Here is a 17,894-nt window from a genome sequence, read left to right as displayed (position 1 = left end):
CCTTGGAGACGACATGTCCGAGAACTGTTAGCTGCCGTGCTCCGAAACGGCACTTCTTTAAATTTAATTGGAGGCCAGCGTCGGTCAGGCATGCAGAACTGTCTCAAGGCGCTGGAGGTGAGATGGAAAATCTGGGGAAAAGATGACAACGTCGTCCAGGTAACAAAGGCAAGTGTGCCATTTGAGCCCTCTGAGTAGGTTGTCCATCATGCGTTCGAATGTGGCAGGGGCATTGCACAGTCCGAATGGCATGACATTAAACTCGTAGAGCCCATCGGGTGTGACGAAAGCGGTTTTGGGGCGATCGGTCTCTGCCATCGGCACCTGCCAGTAGCCGGAAAGCAGGTCTATTGAAGAAAATAACTCAGCTTCCTGCAAACAGTCAAGGGCGTCGTCGATACGAGAGAGAGGATAAACGTCCTTGCGCGTGATCTTGTTCAGTCGGCGGTAATCTATACATAATCGGATGAAACCGTCTTTTTTTCTTGATTAGGACGACCGGAGACGCCCAAGGGCTGTGCGACGGTTGGATCACGTTGCGCTGGAACATGTCGGTCACCTATTCATCGATAATGCGGCGCTCGGCGGCTGAAACACGGTACGGACGCTGGCGCAAAGGGGCATGGGTGCCGGTATCAATACGGTGAGTAACGGTAGTTGTGTGCCTCAACGAAGGTTGCTGGGAGTCGAACGAAGCCGCGAAACGTTGTAGGATGCGACAAGCTGGGCTCGTTGTAGGGCGTCAGGCCAGCGTCGATGGACCGGTGGAAAACTTCGAGGGATGATGGAGTGGCGAAGGAAGAGGCGTTATGGCGCTGATGTGAAGGCCGGCGGTGGTATCGATGAATGGATAGGTGGGAGTGGAATCGTGCAAATCAACGCTATCCAGTGACTGGCCATGGAGTAAAGTGGTAGAGCAGGGGCACGGGTTACAGCACGCATACAATGATGCGTGCAATGTTGGCAAGCCATCGCAGCTGCCCTTAAAATATCGACCACTATAACCCATGATGGATACAATTTTGGGAAACCATCTCAAATAGTACTAAAATATTGACCATCGTATGGCAGCAAATATTTCAAGTTGAGAGGCCATCAATGATGGCAAGAGAATAATGATTAACCTATGTAAAGATGTATGGTATTTTGGCATATTTTGGCAAGCCATTACACTTCGTCAGGCAACATCGACCACTGCAATTGCAGATATACAATGCTGGGAAGACAAGACGACTGGCGGGAGGATATTGACCAGTGTGTGCCAAGATACATTCGGTGCTGACAAGCAATTAATACTGCCATTGCAAGATTCACCAATTTATGCCATGATAGGTGCAATGCTGGCCAGTCTCACCAACAAGTATACATTGTTGGGAAGCCACTGAAACCGGTGGGATAACATTAACCAATATATGCCAAGATCTATTACATGTCGACAAGCCAGCTATACTGGCAGGACAATATTTACCTTGCAAGGATGAAGGAACGGGCTAGTTGGTAAATCATCTTGGAAAGCAAAACAGCGCACTGTGTTGTTGTTCCCTTTCTGTGTCTGTGATTTGAAGTGCGCTGTCTTGCTTTCCAATATTTACTATTGTATGCCATGATCGACCGTTTTATCTGCAGATATACACAATGTTGGGAAGCATCACGATTGGCAGGGGGATATTGACCAATGTATGTTAACCGATGTTAACAAGCCGCCAATACTGGCTGGGCAATATTTGCCAATGCATGCCATGATATGTTTAATGTAGGCCAGTGGCCACCACTCGTTGGGAAATATCGGCCACTGGAACTGAACATGCATACAATGTTGGCAAGCCACTAAGACTGGCGGGATGATATTGACCAATGAGTGCCAAGCTACATTCAATGTCGACAAGACATATATACTGGCAGGAAAATATTTACCAATGTATGCCATGATTGGCGAGACATTGTCGATGGCTGGGTAATATTGGCCATAATATATCATTGTGTATACAATGTTAGCAAGCAATTCTATAAGCAAGGTCATTATTGCCCGTTGATAGCAATGAGGGAACATGTAAATCACTGGTCCAAGAGTGGTCAATGTTATCGCATGGCTGTAGCATTATTGGTAGCGCATTGGCAACGCCGGGCCACTGGTTGACCAGACGTCGCCAATCAATTTCCAATATCGGGCTGGTTGCATGTGCTCCCGGGGAAATTAATTTTTACGAGTCTATATTCCACTCAGGCATGGTGCTAGCGCACAAGGGGACACACACTGCGGTTAGGCGGACAGGGCAAACGCTAGACTTGCAACTGAAATTTATTCCGGAAAGAACGCATTTATACATTTATTCCCTCTCCTCATTAACATGCTCCGTTGGTGCCGCCTTCAGTAGCAGTCGCGTCAGAGGTGATAAACCGACTTAAAAACGCCACGTTTACAGAATGCACTGAAATGATTCAATTCGATAAGTCTCTAATTCACAGGGAACGAAGAAGATGAAGGAATACGTTACGAAAAGACCTTATAAAACCAAAATATAAAAACGAAATTAAAACCGTTGGGGCGAAAGAAATCTTCAAAAGGCGACATGAAATCTAAAACCGACAAGTTTAAAGGCATACCGAGGTGACGGTAGATGAAACAGACAAAACAACCATGAAAAGGTAAAAAGTACACCGCGACAAAGCCAGCAACAATTAGATGAGACAGACAATACAACCATAAATTGATAAAAACTACACCGCGACAAACCCAGCAACAAAATGAGCAGGAGTTCCAACACAAGTAAAGAACCACAACACCCTCGGCGCAACCACAGGCACAAGTCTTAGAGCAGAGGAAAAGAGTGATGGGAGAAAAATTGCCCACCAGATAGTAACAAGGGCTACGACGAATCATCAGCTACTGTGTGTGGAAAAACCTTCAAAATTTTTAATAGCCACCATATCTTTCTAGAAATTCCCATTCGTTATTACTGAGCGCGACAGTGGGCTCACTCATGCATTCATCATGCCAGTTTAATGCAGAGGGCCTCAAGGAATTCCCTGCTCTCCCTAGTATTCATTTTCCCTATGGCTGCGTAAGTATGGTTGGTGAAGGCACTTTTTGCAATGTTCGGCCAAGTGGTCATCCATCGCAATGCCTGAAACCATTAGCTGGTGCTCCTGCAATATTTCGTTAAGGCAACGGCCTGTTTGTCTGAAGTAGCGTTTGCCGCAAGGCAAGGGAATGTTGTAAACCACACCCTTATGACATTTCATGACTTTTGTCTGGTGTTTCTTAGTGCAGGCATTGTTCTTCATGCCATCGTTGACGATCCTGCAAAGTCTGCTCAACTTCATCGGTGCTGTAAAACAACCGAGATGCCATTTTTTTCTCCACTAATAGTCCACTAAGTTAAAGAGACAGAGGGCGCACACTTAAAGTTCACAATCGTGAACTGAACTTTGAGACATTCAAAAACTTCGAGAGCACCGTCACCACTTTCCTATGTGATGAAGGCTTTGTCAATGGTCCTAGAATCTTCCCTTCCGTATGAGGATGAGAACCCAAGAGGCGGAGTGCAGCAGCCAGAAGGGCAAACTCTCGTTCAAACCGAGGTCAGTCACAAAGTACGTACCCAATTACTTCGTCACATCCGCACTGTTGACACGTTGAAGAAACTGCCATTGCGATGAGATGAGAGTAAACGCCACTCTCAACCTCAGGCGGCACAGCAGCGTAGCACCACAGCGGGGGAGGCCGATCGGTATTTCCTGTTCAAGTAAGGGGTCAAAGTATAGCGTCCAGCAAGCAGCTGACGCTGTCTTGCTCTGCCAGTCAGGGGAACCTGGACAATGTTGGGTAAGCCGATCGAGCAGCATCGTCAGCTAAATCATTGCCAACAATGCCACTCGGTAGCCCTTGCCTCTTCTATTGTTTGGGGTGTCGTACTTCCGTTACTTGTGGTCGCCATGGCTCAAGGCAGACATTGTAGGGAAGCTTAACACAACTCATTTTTCAGATGTTTGCTGAGATATGAATTTTACAGCCGCGCGAAGTGCGGCCACTGCTGCCTCAGTTACCCTATGTGAAATGACTTGATCAATCTCAACCTGTCTCTAGAACTAGATGAAGCTGCCGAACCATCGGTACAGACTTGAGTACGGTTCCTCAAAGTATAACATGGGCAGTGTTAGTTGCTTAAAGGCCGGTATTAAATTCGATTTCTTCGATATCCCCAGGAGCAAGGCGCACACATAAGAGACGCAGACACCGCAGTGGATAGACAGGTAGTGCTGCTGGAGTGAACTGTTTTGGGATTGACGATTGTTGCGTTGGTATGACCTTTGTAAATGCAGTTTGTGGTATCTGCAGAGGCACAGATGCTGTGTAATCCCTAAAATATGACGTATGTGCATTCTCAATGAGTCCAGAGTAATATACGTCAAAGCGTGTGGTCTTTGACGATTGCAATATTTCCCGATTTCAATGCACTCCGAGGGAGGCCCAGGTATGTGCGAAAGGCCTGACATTGGACTGCCTGGAGTTGCCGCAAATCAGTCTTGCACGTATTTGAAAGTACGGGCGTACCTGACCTCAGGAATCCCAAAAGTATGCTCTGTACAACTACATCATTGACTGAAACCTACGAGCCCCATGATATTTCGCCAAGAAACCAAGTGACCGATAGATGCTAGCTTTTTTGTCAGTAAGGTGTAATGCGGGCTCCATGACAGATTTTGGTCTATTATAATCCCTAAGAAACGATTAGATTTACAGTAAGAAATGAGTAACTGTCGATGGATTCCGGATATGGATTCATACATTTGCGTGTAAATGGCATCAGCGCGGACTTTTCCGCTGAAACACAGAGACCTTGCTTCTGATCGTAGAAGTTATCGGTGCTGCTTGCTGAAGTCTTGCACGCACCTCGAGACGGCTTACAGAGGAGGCCCAAATGCGGATGTCATCGCCGCACAAAATGTTACGTGAAGACTCAATCTATTTACAGTATATTTACAAGATTGCAACTGACATAGCAGCGAGCAGCACCACATCAAAACAGTCCCACTTTGTCGTCATCTATCGTGCCGCACAAGGGGAGAAAACACTTCTCGTATCATTACCCCCGGCGGTGTAAGCGCAGTCGCCGGCGCTAAACTGCTAAAGAAGGGATGAGTTGGTATGGCTTAAGCCGCGAAACATGTACAATGTCAGTAGCGGGCCGAGACGAGAAAGATGCAGACACAAGAGGAGCAAGTTCGTACGTCCCATCGGTGACTTGGCGCACCACACGATAACAGCCACTGTAGGGGGACAAAAGTTTATCCGAGAGGCCGAGTAGCCAACCGCTGGAATGGAAAGAGGAAGCCACGGAGCTGGTGGAATAAGGGAATCAGGGAAGCTATTGAACAACGACGGGCTGCTTCAAGGGAACACCGAGTGGCAAAGAAAGCGCAGGTATCTCAGAAGGAAATCGACCAAAAATGGGAATCATATCGACAAAAGAAACTTCAAGTGCAGGCCCTCGTCCAAAGTAAAATAAGACAGTCCACCGATCGCTGGATGGCTGATATACACGATGCCTCTAGAGGCGGAGCAAGAAAATTCTGGAACCATATAAGCTGGCTAGGGAAGAAGAATCAAAGAAAGCAGGATCGGATTCAAGATAACGAGGGAAATTGTTTAAAGGGAGATAACGCAGTGAACTACATTACATCAGTTATAGCAGAGTCATTTAAGAGCGACGATAGGGTAATCTCCGCAAATCAGGAAGCAACACAAGGTAGCAGAATACAAAGCAGCTTAGAACTGACCAATCTAAACTGGAAAAAGGCAGAAAAAAATATTCATAAAAACACATCTACAGGAATAGATGGAATTCCGATCAAGCTGAATAATGAACTCGGTCCAAAAAGTAAGGAAACGTTGTTGAAAGCTCTGGAAACAGTCATAACGAATAAGCAAATTCCGGACAGCTGGCGGCAGAGTAAAATGAATTTGATTTATAAAGGGAAAGGAGACAGGATGCACATAAAATACTACAGGCCGATTACCATAACATCTGTTATGTACAGGTTAGCCATGCAGGCGGTGAAATTAAAGGTGCAAGCATGGGTTGAAAGTAACAAGATACTCGGAGAACTTCAGAACGGCTTTAGAAATGGCAGGCGCTTAGATGATAGCCTGTTCGTGCTTACCCAATGCGTCGAAATATCTAGAGTGGAAAATAGACCTTTGTATTTGGCCTTCCTGGACATAAACGGGGCGTACGACAACGTAGGCAGGGAACTCCTGTGGAACATATTAAAAGAAGAAGGTATCGGTTATGAGATAATAGAGTTCCTACAGGAAATATACCGGGATAACAAAGTAGAAATTACGTGGGAAGGGATAAGAAGTACGGAGGATGTCAAAGTATGCAAAGGATCAAGACAAGGCTGTCCTCTATCACCGGTGCTATTCATGCTTTATATGATAAACCTGGAAATAAGGAGGATACAAGAAAGTAACCTAGGTTTTAACCTGTCATATAGATTAGGTGGAAAGGCGGTAGAGCAGCGCCTCCCCGGTTTGATGTATGCAGACGATATTGTGCTGCTAGCTGAGAGTCTGGAAGAATTGCAAACTCTAGTTAAGTATTGCGGAGACGAAGGGGAGGCTCTAGGCTTCAGTTTCAGTGCAGTTAAGTCGGGTCTGATGATTTTCAACGGCTCAACTGATCAGGGTCTTAAAATACAAGGCCTTGAAATACCTAGAGTAGCAGAATATAAATATCTGGGGGTATGGGTAAACGAAGGATTGGCATACATTGGAAAGCATGAGCAATCACTTAAGGCCAAAGGGCGAAGGAATGCCGGGATAATGAAGCATAAGGCATTGTGGGGATACGATAGGTATGAGGTTTTGAGGGGTATTTGGAAAGGAATTATGGTGCCCGGACTTACTTTCGGAAATGCGGTTTCGTGCCTAAAATCAGAGGTACAGTCGACATTAGAAATAAATCAGAGATCCGTTGGACGATTAGCACTAGGTGCCCACGGCAAAACTACAAATGAGGCGGTACAGGGAGATATGGGCTGGGCATCTTTCGAAGTGCGGGAAGCTCAGAGTAAAATATTATATGAGGAACGCCTGAGGAAATTGGACAGTAACAGATGGGCAGCTAAAGTATTTAAATACCTGTACCTAAAAAGCGTTGACTCACAATGGAGGAAAAGAACTAGGAAACTAACTAGTAAGCATGCTAGTAACAAGGACGGAGAAATAAAGAGCATTAAGCAACAGGTGAAAAACACAGAAGGTAAAAATTGGATAAATTTGATGGAAAAGAAAGAGAGTGTGGAATTATACCGAAAGTGGAAAATGCAGATCAGGAAGGAAGATTTCTTTGATAACTCTGGAGTCAGTGCCCTACTTTTTGAAGCTAGGTCAGGGTGCCTTAGAACACGCAGCTACAAAAAGAAATTTAACAATGGAGATGACGCATGTGCTGTATGTGGAAACTCCAGTGAAACAATTGACCATATTATACTCGAATGTAATGGTATCCATCCGCCGGTTTATTCACCCGGCCACTGTTATCTCTAAACCCCAGAGCTTCAGGAACAGTGATTGCGCAATCACTGTTCCTGAAGCTCTGGGGTTAGAGATAACAGTGGCCGGGTGAATAAACCGGCGGTGGAAACTAGCAAAAAACGACTGGAAGATTGGTGGCTTAAAAGCAGAGAAGTGACATAATATTAGTAATGTAGGAACAAAATTTAATAAATAGAATGATGGTTTAACCATTCTAAATCAATAATTAAGATATAGGGAGAAAAATGAACATGATAGCTACTACTACCACCCCGTTTCAAAGGGGACGCTCCTATATTCCATCCCATCTGTCCAGGCTAACGCGGCGAGCAGGAGATCATAGAAGAACCAAGGACCCAGGGTCATAAGATACGTGGCGACGTCGTCTATCGTAGGCAGACTTCTGGGAAGTCTGAGAGGCAAGGAGCCGACGACGGGCTACTTGGCGCGCTTCAGTGGCTTGAGAAATGGCGTTTCGTGCATAGGTGGTTATGGGGCGGCCAGCAGGCGGAATCAGCATGTCCAAAGGTAAGGAAGGGTTTCTGTTAACGAGCAGGAAGAAGGATCAATAACCCATCGTGTCGTGCTTGGAAGAATTATAGGCAAACGTCACATATGGCAGCACGAGGTCCTAGTCGTGATCAGGCGAGACATGCATAGATAACATATGTCAGTGAGTGTCCGGTTGAAACGCTCGGTAAGGTCGTTGGTTTGGGGATGGTACCCGGTCGCGAGCTTATGCTTCGTATAACATGAACGGAGGATGTCTTCGATAACTCGTGACAAAACGTAGCGACCGCGGTCGGTGATTAATTGGCGAGGAGCGCCATGATGGAGAATGACGCTGTGTAAAAGAAAGTCAGCGTCATAGTGGACGATGTTGGGGAGGCTCTTTAGAAGGACGATGACTGCCAAATTAAACAAAGTATGGCTGAGGACACCACCCTGCATAACTATAAGCGTAGGCGTGGTGTAGGACACCACCATGCGTGTAGTGCGTAGTTATCGGGCCATCTTCACAATGGATAAAAAATTATTTTTTGATCAGGTAGCTCTCTATTCCCGCCATCATACGGCTACAAATGCTTCCAGCACATCAAAGATGGCTTCATGGGTCGCATTCTCGTAAGCACCTTTTACATCAAGAAACCGGACAGACGTTTCATTCGTTCTTGTTGAACCGTGGTCACGAGATGAACTACCTTGTCAACAGAGGAGCGAATCAGCCGAAATTCGAACATTGCGTTTGGTTACATATTATAGTGCTCAAAGTACCATCCAAGATGCGTCAAATACTTTTTTTCATGACCTTTCCCGGCAACTGGCCAAAGCTATAGACCTGTGTGGATATTTTCCTTGTTTTAGTAAGGGCCGACACAACACCGTCGAGCCAAGACTGGTTAGGAGACGTTTGAGGAGCTCTTCTCGCACGTTGTGGCCAAAGCGGGACAGTGCGGCATATGTGATTCCATCTGACCCTGACGAAGACAATGGCAGTGTCGAGTTCCTCAAGAGAAAATATTACACCCGTCGCTGATTCCCGTGAGGAACAGGCTGGGAACCCGTAATAGCCACTGCACCAACAATTTTCTCCCAGAAGTCAGTAAGCCTGCGACCAGCACATAGAGCGGCTGTCTACTGTGGAAGCGTATGGCGATCCAGACGAGAGACATAGATTTGCGGGAATCCAAGCGGTGAGAGAAGGACTTCCACACTGGTTCGCCAGCCATTTTTAGCTTCATTTTTTTTTGTGCACACGTCTAGCCTATACTAAGTCATTTTAGCACTTGGATCGTCTGTATAACCTTTCTGCTCGATGTACACGCAGGCGTTCTAGTTTCCTATAAAAGTCACTTCTAGATGATGTGATTTCCAGCAAAATTAATAGCATTCGCTACAGTGCCCTCAAACCTGCCGGCCTTTTTTGTACGCCACCTCCATGTGCTTTTGAAATACCGTCCAGGCGATGGGCGAAGAGGTGGAAACAGCTCAAAAAAACAAAGGAGAATACAAAGAAAGGAACACGCTGGGTTTTCCGCGGCACAGGATCCTTGGCACTATCGGGTTCAAGCATGCGCATCAACTGGACACGCCTTCGCCGCTGTCGCTGCTTGCCGCCTAGCCGATCCATTATTCTGAAGCTATTTGTTTGCTGGCGGGATCAGAAGCACAAGGCGAATGAGATGACCACGGATTGGGTTGCCCTCCCGTCGCTTCTTTTTTTTCCTTTTCACGTCTCCGGGCCGAGATAACAACCACGCTATACAGCAGCAAACTCTCGGGCAGGCTCGAAAATCACCGTCTGGTGTGCCTGCACGGCCTCAAGCATAGAGAGAATTTGGTGCTCGATATCATTTGCCGCGCGATTGACCGGGTTCGTCCTGTCTACAAGGCGATCGCCATGCGCAGCCCGCCTTGGGTGCACAAAAAAATACCAAAACACAACATTAGCATGAGTGTGGTCTTCGGAGGGCCTTCCGCATTGAGAAATTAAACCACCTACGGACACAGAACGCCACAAACTAGTGTTGCAGGTTCAGCACAGCGAAAACGCAAGAAGAGCAATTTATGCCACTCATCTGTTGCGACAGCGGCGTACGTTCGATTACCTGTGTTCTGGTGGCCGCCGCATGCCGGTGCCACTGTAACACATCCCGCAACAAAGATGTAAAACGCCGAAATGCACTGTGCCTAATCATACTTCTTTAATTGCTATATATCTCATTAGCACAGACACACACACACACGCTCAACAGCGCATGCACTGACTGGTGGTGCAGTGGTTAGGTGCCCGACTACTCTGCCGGAGCACCCCGTTCGATCCCGACCGCCGGCGTTTCGATGGAGCCAAAACGGGTGGCGTCGATCTCAGTGCACCCTAGGTGGCCGAAATTTCCCAAGTCCTCCACTACGGCGTCGCCTTGGGGCGTTAAACCCTAGAAATCAAACCAAACCACTCAATAGCGCAGTGTCGCTTTACACGAAAACTCCAAGACGTGCAAATTATCCTGTGCTTCTGGCCAAGACCTGAAGCTCATCTGGCTGGCAAACACAAAATGGTTCAATCCCGAAAATACTTGAAAGTTTAAGCGATTTCTTTACGAAGTCAAAATTTTTCGACATGCGGTGACCTCTATCACTCATTACATATGATTTTTTTTTTCATTCCACACATGACTTCACGTTCAACCAGAGTGTTATGGTGTGCTACCCCTCGCGTGGCCATGCAGCTGTGACGTGATGTAATCCAATCAAGATTTCTCGCTCATGGCCAATCCGCGAACGGCGGGTTTTCCGCGCCGTGCACGGTATCCTGGGCGCTATCGAGTTCGAGCATCACTGGATAGGACGCGCCGCCTGTCGTTGAGGCTTTTCCCACCACCCCGATCCATCGTTGCTAAGCGAAGCTTGGCAGAAGTTAGAGACGTCGCGAGTGTTCCGTATGTACCGTCCCCGCTGCAGTGCACTTAGGCACATAGGTAGAAACCCCTCCTCAAATCCATCACGGTCACTAAAGCACTTGTAGCAGTCGGTCGCAATACGCCCATCCTGCTTGCCTCACAAACAAGCAGTTCGTTAAGTGCCTCGTCTATCATCAACGTTCCACAGCAGCTATATCACGCTCTTCCGACCGCTAGATGGCATTCGGTTGTTCATTCCGAATTACGGGCTCGATCTCGGTCATGGAGGCGAAATACAAAAGGCGATGCTGTAGAATCCTGTGGAATACTATGCAACGTCTGTGTGAGCTATATCAAACACCAAGTGATTCCATTATTTTGAACTCATCGTGTTGCGCCTGCCCCATAATCCGGTATACAATTTCTTGCATTGCTCTTTTGTTTCGCCACCATTGACGCTGCTCGCTTCGCCAAAGCAACGTTAAATTCTGCACGGACGGCAGCGTTAAAGGTTACTGTTGCTGCTTAGTACTGATATCACTCGCGCGTATGACAAATTTTCTGCGCAATATTTCGAATCGCTCCCACGGTTTAAATTTCTCCATGGCGTGATATCTCCAGAGGTTAGTTTTCATTTCACATATTCACTTACGTCGAAATTTTGTGCATGCGCTGTTCCGATGTCCTTGCTGGAATATTTTAACTCTCCTATTTTCATAGTTGTCTTGGACGCAAAAGTTGAGAAAATAACCTCCCAACAACCTCTCAGCCCTCCCCCCCCCCCCCCCCCCCCCCCAATTTGCAATGCTCCTGTGGTTGAATGTAGTTAAACATGCAAATAAGAAAATAAATAACTATCGGGCCGAGGTTGGCTACTAATTCTGGTGGGAATCGTGGCCTAGGTTGGATGATAAACTTGCTACGTTTAAAAAGGAACGCGAGCGATAAAGGAAGGAAATCATGCTCAATCAAGTGGTGTATCTCTCTTCGCAGCATAACTGAACACAAAAAAAAATAAAAAAAAAATTACGGTCCAGTGTCTGAAAACAAGCGGTAAGAAGTTTGCGCCAAGATTTCATCACTAGGCCGACATGTTCGCAGGGAGGGAAACAGTGACGTATAGAATGTAAACAATGCCAGAGCTACCGTCTAAGCGTACTTGATATTACATGATCGGCGGAGTGAGAAAGAACCAAAACGACAATTCATTCACCATGCCCGGCTATTCTCAGAGGGTACTTTCTTTGGCAGCAGAAGCGTGTATGCACTTAACGGTGAGAGCCGCCACTCTTCAACTGCAGAATACCCCACCATTGTGGGAAACCCCCTCCACGTCCCTTGTCACATTAGCTTGAGCAGGTCCGGAGACTCCAACGAATCTCCTCCTCTCGCAGGTGGGCATCATGAAGAAGCTGGCGCCCCAGGAGAGCTTGTACGTGTGCGGCGGTACCCTCGTCGCCAGCCAGTGGGTCGCCACGGCAGCCCACTGCCTCAAGAAGTAAGTGTGCATCTGAGAAAGAAACGCCAAGCATGGTGGCATCTGCCGCAAACAGGGAGGGAAAAAACGGCAGAAATACAGCGAGCATAAATTGCCATATAATATGTGCGAGGTTCGTCCTTTCTTTGCACCTTTAGTGTTCATGTATTGCCCAAGATGGCAGCGGCGGTATGCCACCGGGTTCGGGTAAGTGGTCGTCTGGAGGCCATGAAACCGCCTGCGTTGTGTTGACTGATGCATGCGCAGACTGGTACCGCACCCTTGACTGTCCTGTAGTGGCATTTAATTTTATATAGCTAACAATGCCTCTATCCAGTGCCATGCTTCATTTGGCTTAATTTCTCACAAGCGCTTTTGAGTCGCTAACAGTGTACTTTGCTGTCATGCTAGCCATTGGACGGGAGATCGCAACGTCTTCTGCTGTATTTTCGGTTGTGAGCGAACGGCTTACTTTGGGGTTCTTTTCCTGCATCGTCTACAGCGACGGCCATCCTTTGCTTCAGTTCAGTGGGAATATAGGACCTGAGATAGGCTGGCGTAGGAGAGGGGGTGCAGCGAAAAAGAAATACCATATGGTAGCTACTATGAAGATCACAAAGAAATTTAAGACCAGTATCACTTACATGAACATGCGAGGGAGCTGAAACACAGGCCGTTGAAGGAACATGAAATACCTGAATATGCTCGGTCCGAGACATATCCTAGTGGTCTAGAAGACCTGCCATCTATCCATGACTATGTCCGGGAGGATTTCAACGGAAAAGCAGCGCAAATGAAAAAGGGAGGAGTTGGCATACTTAGATATCAAGGAAATTGCACAGAACTCTACGTGCCAGGTGCAGTTGCGGGCAAAATGACATGGTGACAGGAAACGCATTTTTGAAATAACATGAGAATTAATAAAATGTCTCGACAACTTACTCCGGTATGCAGACGGTACCGATATGATTATATTGCGGGGTTATGAACCGAATGGAGTATTTAATATGCAGCTCGCAAAAAGTGAGAAAAGGCGAAGAGGAGGTGTAAATTTTAGTCTGTAGGTGGGTCGCCATGTGAAAAGAGAAATGCAGGAAGTGTAAAAAGGAAACACAATTATAAACAACGAAAGGACGAATATACCTAACAACATTGAGGAAGCAATATAGAAGCGCCCTATTGAAAGTTAGATCGACTCATCTGCAAGAAAATCACGCAAACAAAAGTGGCAAACCATTTGAGAGCAATACATACATACGTACGCACGTACATACGTATAGACACATACTGAAGGCCTCGCCTTCAAAAAAACGGGTCTGCGAGCCATGGTCTCGCCCGACGAGTGACAAATCCAGTCTTAAAAAACACCGGTTTATTCCGGATAAACAAAAAAAGCGAAACAAAGAAACATAAGGCGCTACTGCGCTGAGAACAGGCTGTTCATGCGCGCGACAATAGAACACCAACGGAAAGCGGGAAGAATGTCAGGGCCTTACCGCGGCGAAACCAAACACACTGCGGAGCGAATAAAACGAGCAATGGGGCCAAAGCGCTAACGGCGACACAAGAAAGATTGCTTCTCGCGGTACAGCAACTCACAGAAATACGCTTAGGCTGTTCCTGCAGGCACTGCTTCCATCTTCGTGTCTGCGATCTTCTTTCAGTCGTCTGTGCACACCCTGCTGGCCCATGACGCTCGCCCGTTGCCCCGCGCCGGCTTCTCCGCCGGGGCAAAAAAGCCACGCGCCTCGCTCATAGAGAAATGCCTCGCTTCTGACGCGCTTATCTACCATCGTCTGTCGCCGCTAACATCACGCCCCCCAAGATTATCTGCTTGCTCATGCGCACTCGCGCTGCCCGTGCAAACACAATACAAACAGAAAGACGCGCGCGGGGTTTAAAACACCTAAAGGGGCTGCGGAGCCCCACAATACATACATGCGTGCGTACGTACGTACAGCCTCGTCCACTTCTAGCTAGAACACGGTCACTGCTTTTAAAGCAACATTGCATCCGACCCGGCCACGCAGTAATCTAAAGTGGCTGGCCATGCGAAGCAGCACATCCGTGTCTCTGTGTGCTTGCATCGCTTTGCATCGATATCTGCCTGCGTCAGATACAATGTTGCTTTAAAAGCAGTGATCGTGTTCTAGCTAGAAGTGGACGACCCTGTACATGCATGCATGCATACATACATACATACATACATACATACATACATACATACATACATACATACATACATACATACATACATACATACATACATACATACATACATACATACATACATGCATACATACATACATGCATACATACATACATACATACATACATACATACATACATACATACATACATACATACATACATACATACATACATACATACATACATACATACATACATACATACATACATACATACATACATACATACATACATACATACATACATACATACATACATACATACATACATACATATGTTGGTGCATCCATCCAGAGGGCTGTGATACTGCTTCCGTTTGTTTTCACCGTTTTATACAGCAGTGGAAAGCTAAAAAGAGAGTTCTATAACTTTAGCAATGCTGTAATGGTGGCCAGTTGGTTTCTGTATCTTCAGGTAGGCGCGCTTTACTTTGGCACAAGGACGAATTACAAAAAAAAATGAGTTTCGCGCACGTACCAGTCTTATCTTGTTTTTGTAATTCGTCCTTTTGCCAAAGTATAGCGCGCCTACCTGAAGATTCTATAAATTTACCTATACGCGAGTAGTTATCAAATTTTTTGTCTTATTGTACCGTGAAGTGAAAAGAACTGAAAGGTCGCCTTTGATTCTGTCATTGCATACTGTTATCTCGTTTTTGTTGTTGTTGTTGTTTTCAGTACAGTTTCTTTGGTTTTTCTTACGCCTTACTTGTCCTATCCATGTCTTGGCTGACAGAAATTCATTTTCATATCCTAAAAGTTCAATACAAGAATTTAATATCGCCATTATATTGTGCCGCTATGACGACGAATTCGGCATGAAAAATTGCACCACCCACGGACACCCAGAGGCCGCAACGCCTCTCCACTCACACCACAAAACATTGAAGCGCGGTCGTATTCAAGCATCACTTTGCGTGCCAACTAGCGCGTAAACTGATTATTCATCACAGACACCCGTATCCACCAAAGCTAATTTAAACATACCATCAATGAACACACTAATTTTGTTTTTCAGCATTATAGTTGAAGGAATGATATTAACACAGAGCACATTTCCAGCGGCCTCACCCCTATTGGTCGCGCTGATTAGCTTTCCTGACGAGGTGACACGGAGCGCCGGTGATGGAGAACGGCGCGCACGGACGGAGGAGTAACACTTCGATCACATGCTGGGGAACGGTCGTGAACGGTCGTAGTGGTACCACGCGGAACATTTCATTGTTGGAAAACGGGGCTGTATTGCAGATTGTTGGGTACTGTTGGAAGCGCCGGGCGGTTATAGCGTGGAAGCAGCCTACTGCCACAGTGCCTGGCGATGTGACATTCGACACCGCAGCAGATTGATGGGGAATCTAAAAAATGATGTTGTGGGTAAGAGCCAGGAACAGCAGGGCGCGTCGTAGTTCTGGCTGAATGCCCATACTGCTGAGGAATCCTGGTAGATCGGATTGAAGAGCGAGGTGTACTTGAGGTGAAGTCATGCATTGGGGCGGTGAGCATCGACGAAGACGGGCTGGCAAAATGCATAGGCAGGTAGTGAATCCAAGCCGCAACTTGAAGAGCTCGGGAGAAAGGCTGCGCTGTAATCGCTAGTGGTAGTGGTGAAGCCGGCCTTCTAGAGACCCTGTGGGCAGAGACCTCAGCATATTCGTGATGGGGAAGTGGGTCGAGCCGTAGACGTTCTTCCCGCACCATTTGCTGGATAGTCAAAGGAAATTCTAGTAGGGCGTGGTCATCAAGGCTGGCCTCGGTAGGCACGTTGGCCAGCCGCCCCAATTTCGGCGCAATACGATGTGTTTTGAGAACTTGAAACGCGTGGATGTGTCTAATGACATCAGAGACAGTGTCAGGGTTGTTTTTGGCGATTAAGAAGTTGTACACATCATCCGCGATGCCCTTCAAGATGCGGCCGACTCTTTCTTCGTCGAGCATGTTGGAATTGACACATTTGCATAATCTGGTGATCTCTTCTTTATAGGTGGCGCAAGTTTCATCGGGCAATTGAGCTTTTTGGGCAAGGGTTGCTCAGCTCACTTTTTGCTTGGAACAGAGTCGCCAAAACGCTGTTTTAAATCTGTGGCAAACCAGTCCCAAGTCGCAAAGTTGTCTTCGTTATTCTCAAACCAAGTCCTCGCCGTGTGAGTGAGAAAGAATACGAAATTTGTCACCATGGTGACAGGGTCCCACCAATTGTACCGACCAACTCGTTGATAATGGAGTAGCTATTTCTTAACGTCCTCACCTTCTCCTGCAAACGATCGTGCTTCCCGGTAAGGCTGGGACGGAATAGGGCTGGAGGGGGCAGGCTTGTCGCCAGCCTAGCTTGCAGCGTCGCGGCGTGCACGGTTTGAGTCGGTTGTGTGGTCCATGATGGTCGGGAGCGGTGGCAATCCAGTAAGGCGGCGACTAGGCGAAAATCTAGATGGTCTTCCAGCGACGTAGGTAGGAGTCGGACGGAGGACCCTGCACCAAGTTGTTACGATGAAATAAGAAAGGGGGTGCTTATTTACAATGCTGTAGGTGCGGAACAACTTGAAATCTTCTAGCCCAAAAATACCAACGCATATTCCTCCTCTTCTGCTACACAATCCTTCTAGTTCCAAGTCGTTGGAGGGAAATCGCTGGATTATAATCTGCGGGGACTACCTCACACGTTACTGTGAAACCGCGCTATTCCATCTACTACGGCGCATCAAGTGTCCCTTTTCCTGTTGCACCATCTTACGACACGGGCCGCCATGATTTGTCATCACTTATTGGGGCCGACAATTCACCGCTGATGTTATTGAAGAGCTCAAGCGTTTATGCGCCGTAACTTCCCGGCATTTGACGCCATACCAACTCCAGACTTGACTGAGCGCAACAGAACGCTTATAAACGCGCTGGCCATGTATGTGGATGCAGGGCATAAGAACTGGGACATCCACTACCCTTCATCACATAGCCCATTATTCCTGCTCTATGCCAGATAACCACGCTACCCCCTGGATACTATCCTGCCCTTCTCAAGCCGTGATGATCACTGCCTGGATGAGATCCTCTGCCTTGCCGAAGAAGCTCGGAGAGTCGCCCGCTTACGCTCTGGTGTTTCACAAGAACGTTCAAAAGTACGATAGGATTCCAGTCACCGGCGTGTCACGTACTCTATAGGGGATTTATTCTGTCTGCGGCATCCAATTCGGTGCTGCAGCCTACATCAAAAACACTTGGCCCACTATCACAGCCCATATGTGGTTGTCAAACGCATCAGTGATTGAACA

General features: G+C 47.0%; 1 protein-coding gene across 3 annotated transcripts in view; it reads left to right on the top strand.

The window, feature by feature from the left end:
* Window positions 1-17,894, top strand: part of LOC146187775 (uncharacterized) — a 98,627-nt gene that overhangs the window by 70,204 nt on the left and 10,529 nt on the right. For all 3 annotated transcript variants that reach the window (XM_084603534.1, XM_084603533.1, XM_084603532.1), the window contains exon 6: window positions 12,339-12,442. In XM_084603534.1, coding sequence (XP_084459660.1) covers window positions 12,339-12,442 — 104 coding nt within the window. The remainder of the gene's footprint in view (window positions 1-12,338; window positions 12,443-17,894) is intronic.

The sequence above is a fragment of the Amblyomma maculatum genome, chromosome 5, assembly GCF_055883805.1.
Source record: "Amblyomma maculatum isolate TAMU_Amacu chromosome 5, ASM5588380v1, whole genome shotgun sequence".
NCBI lineage: Eukaryota > Metazoa > Arthropoda > Arachnida > Ixodida > Ixodidae > Amblyomma > Amblyomma maculatum.
This window is presented reverse-complemented; position numbering and strand designations above follow the sequence as displayed.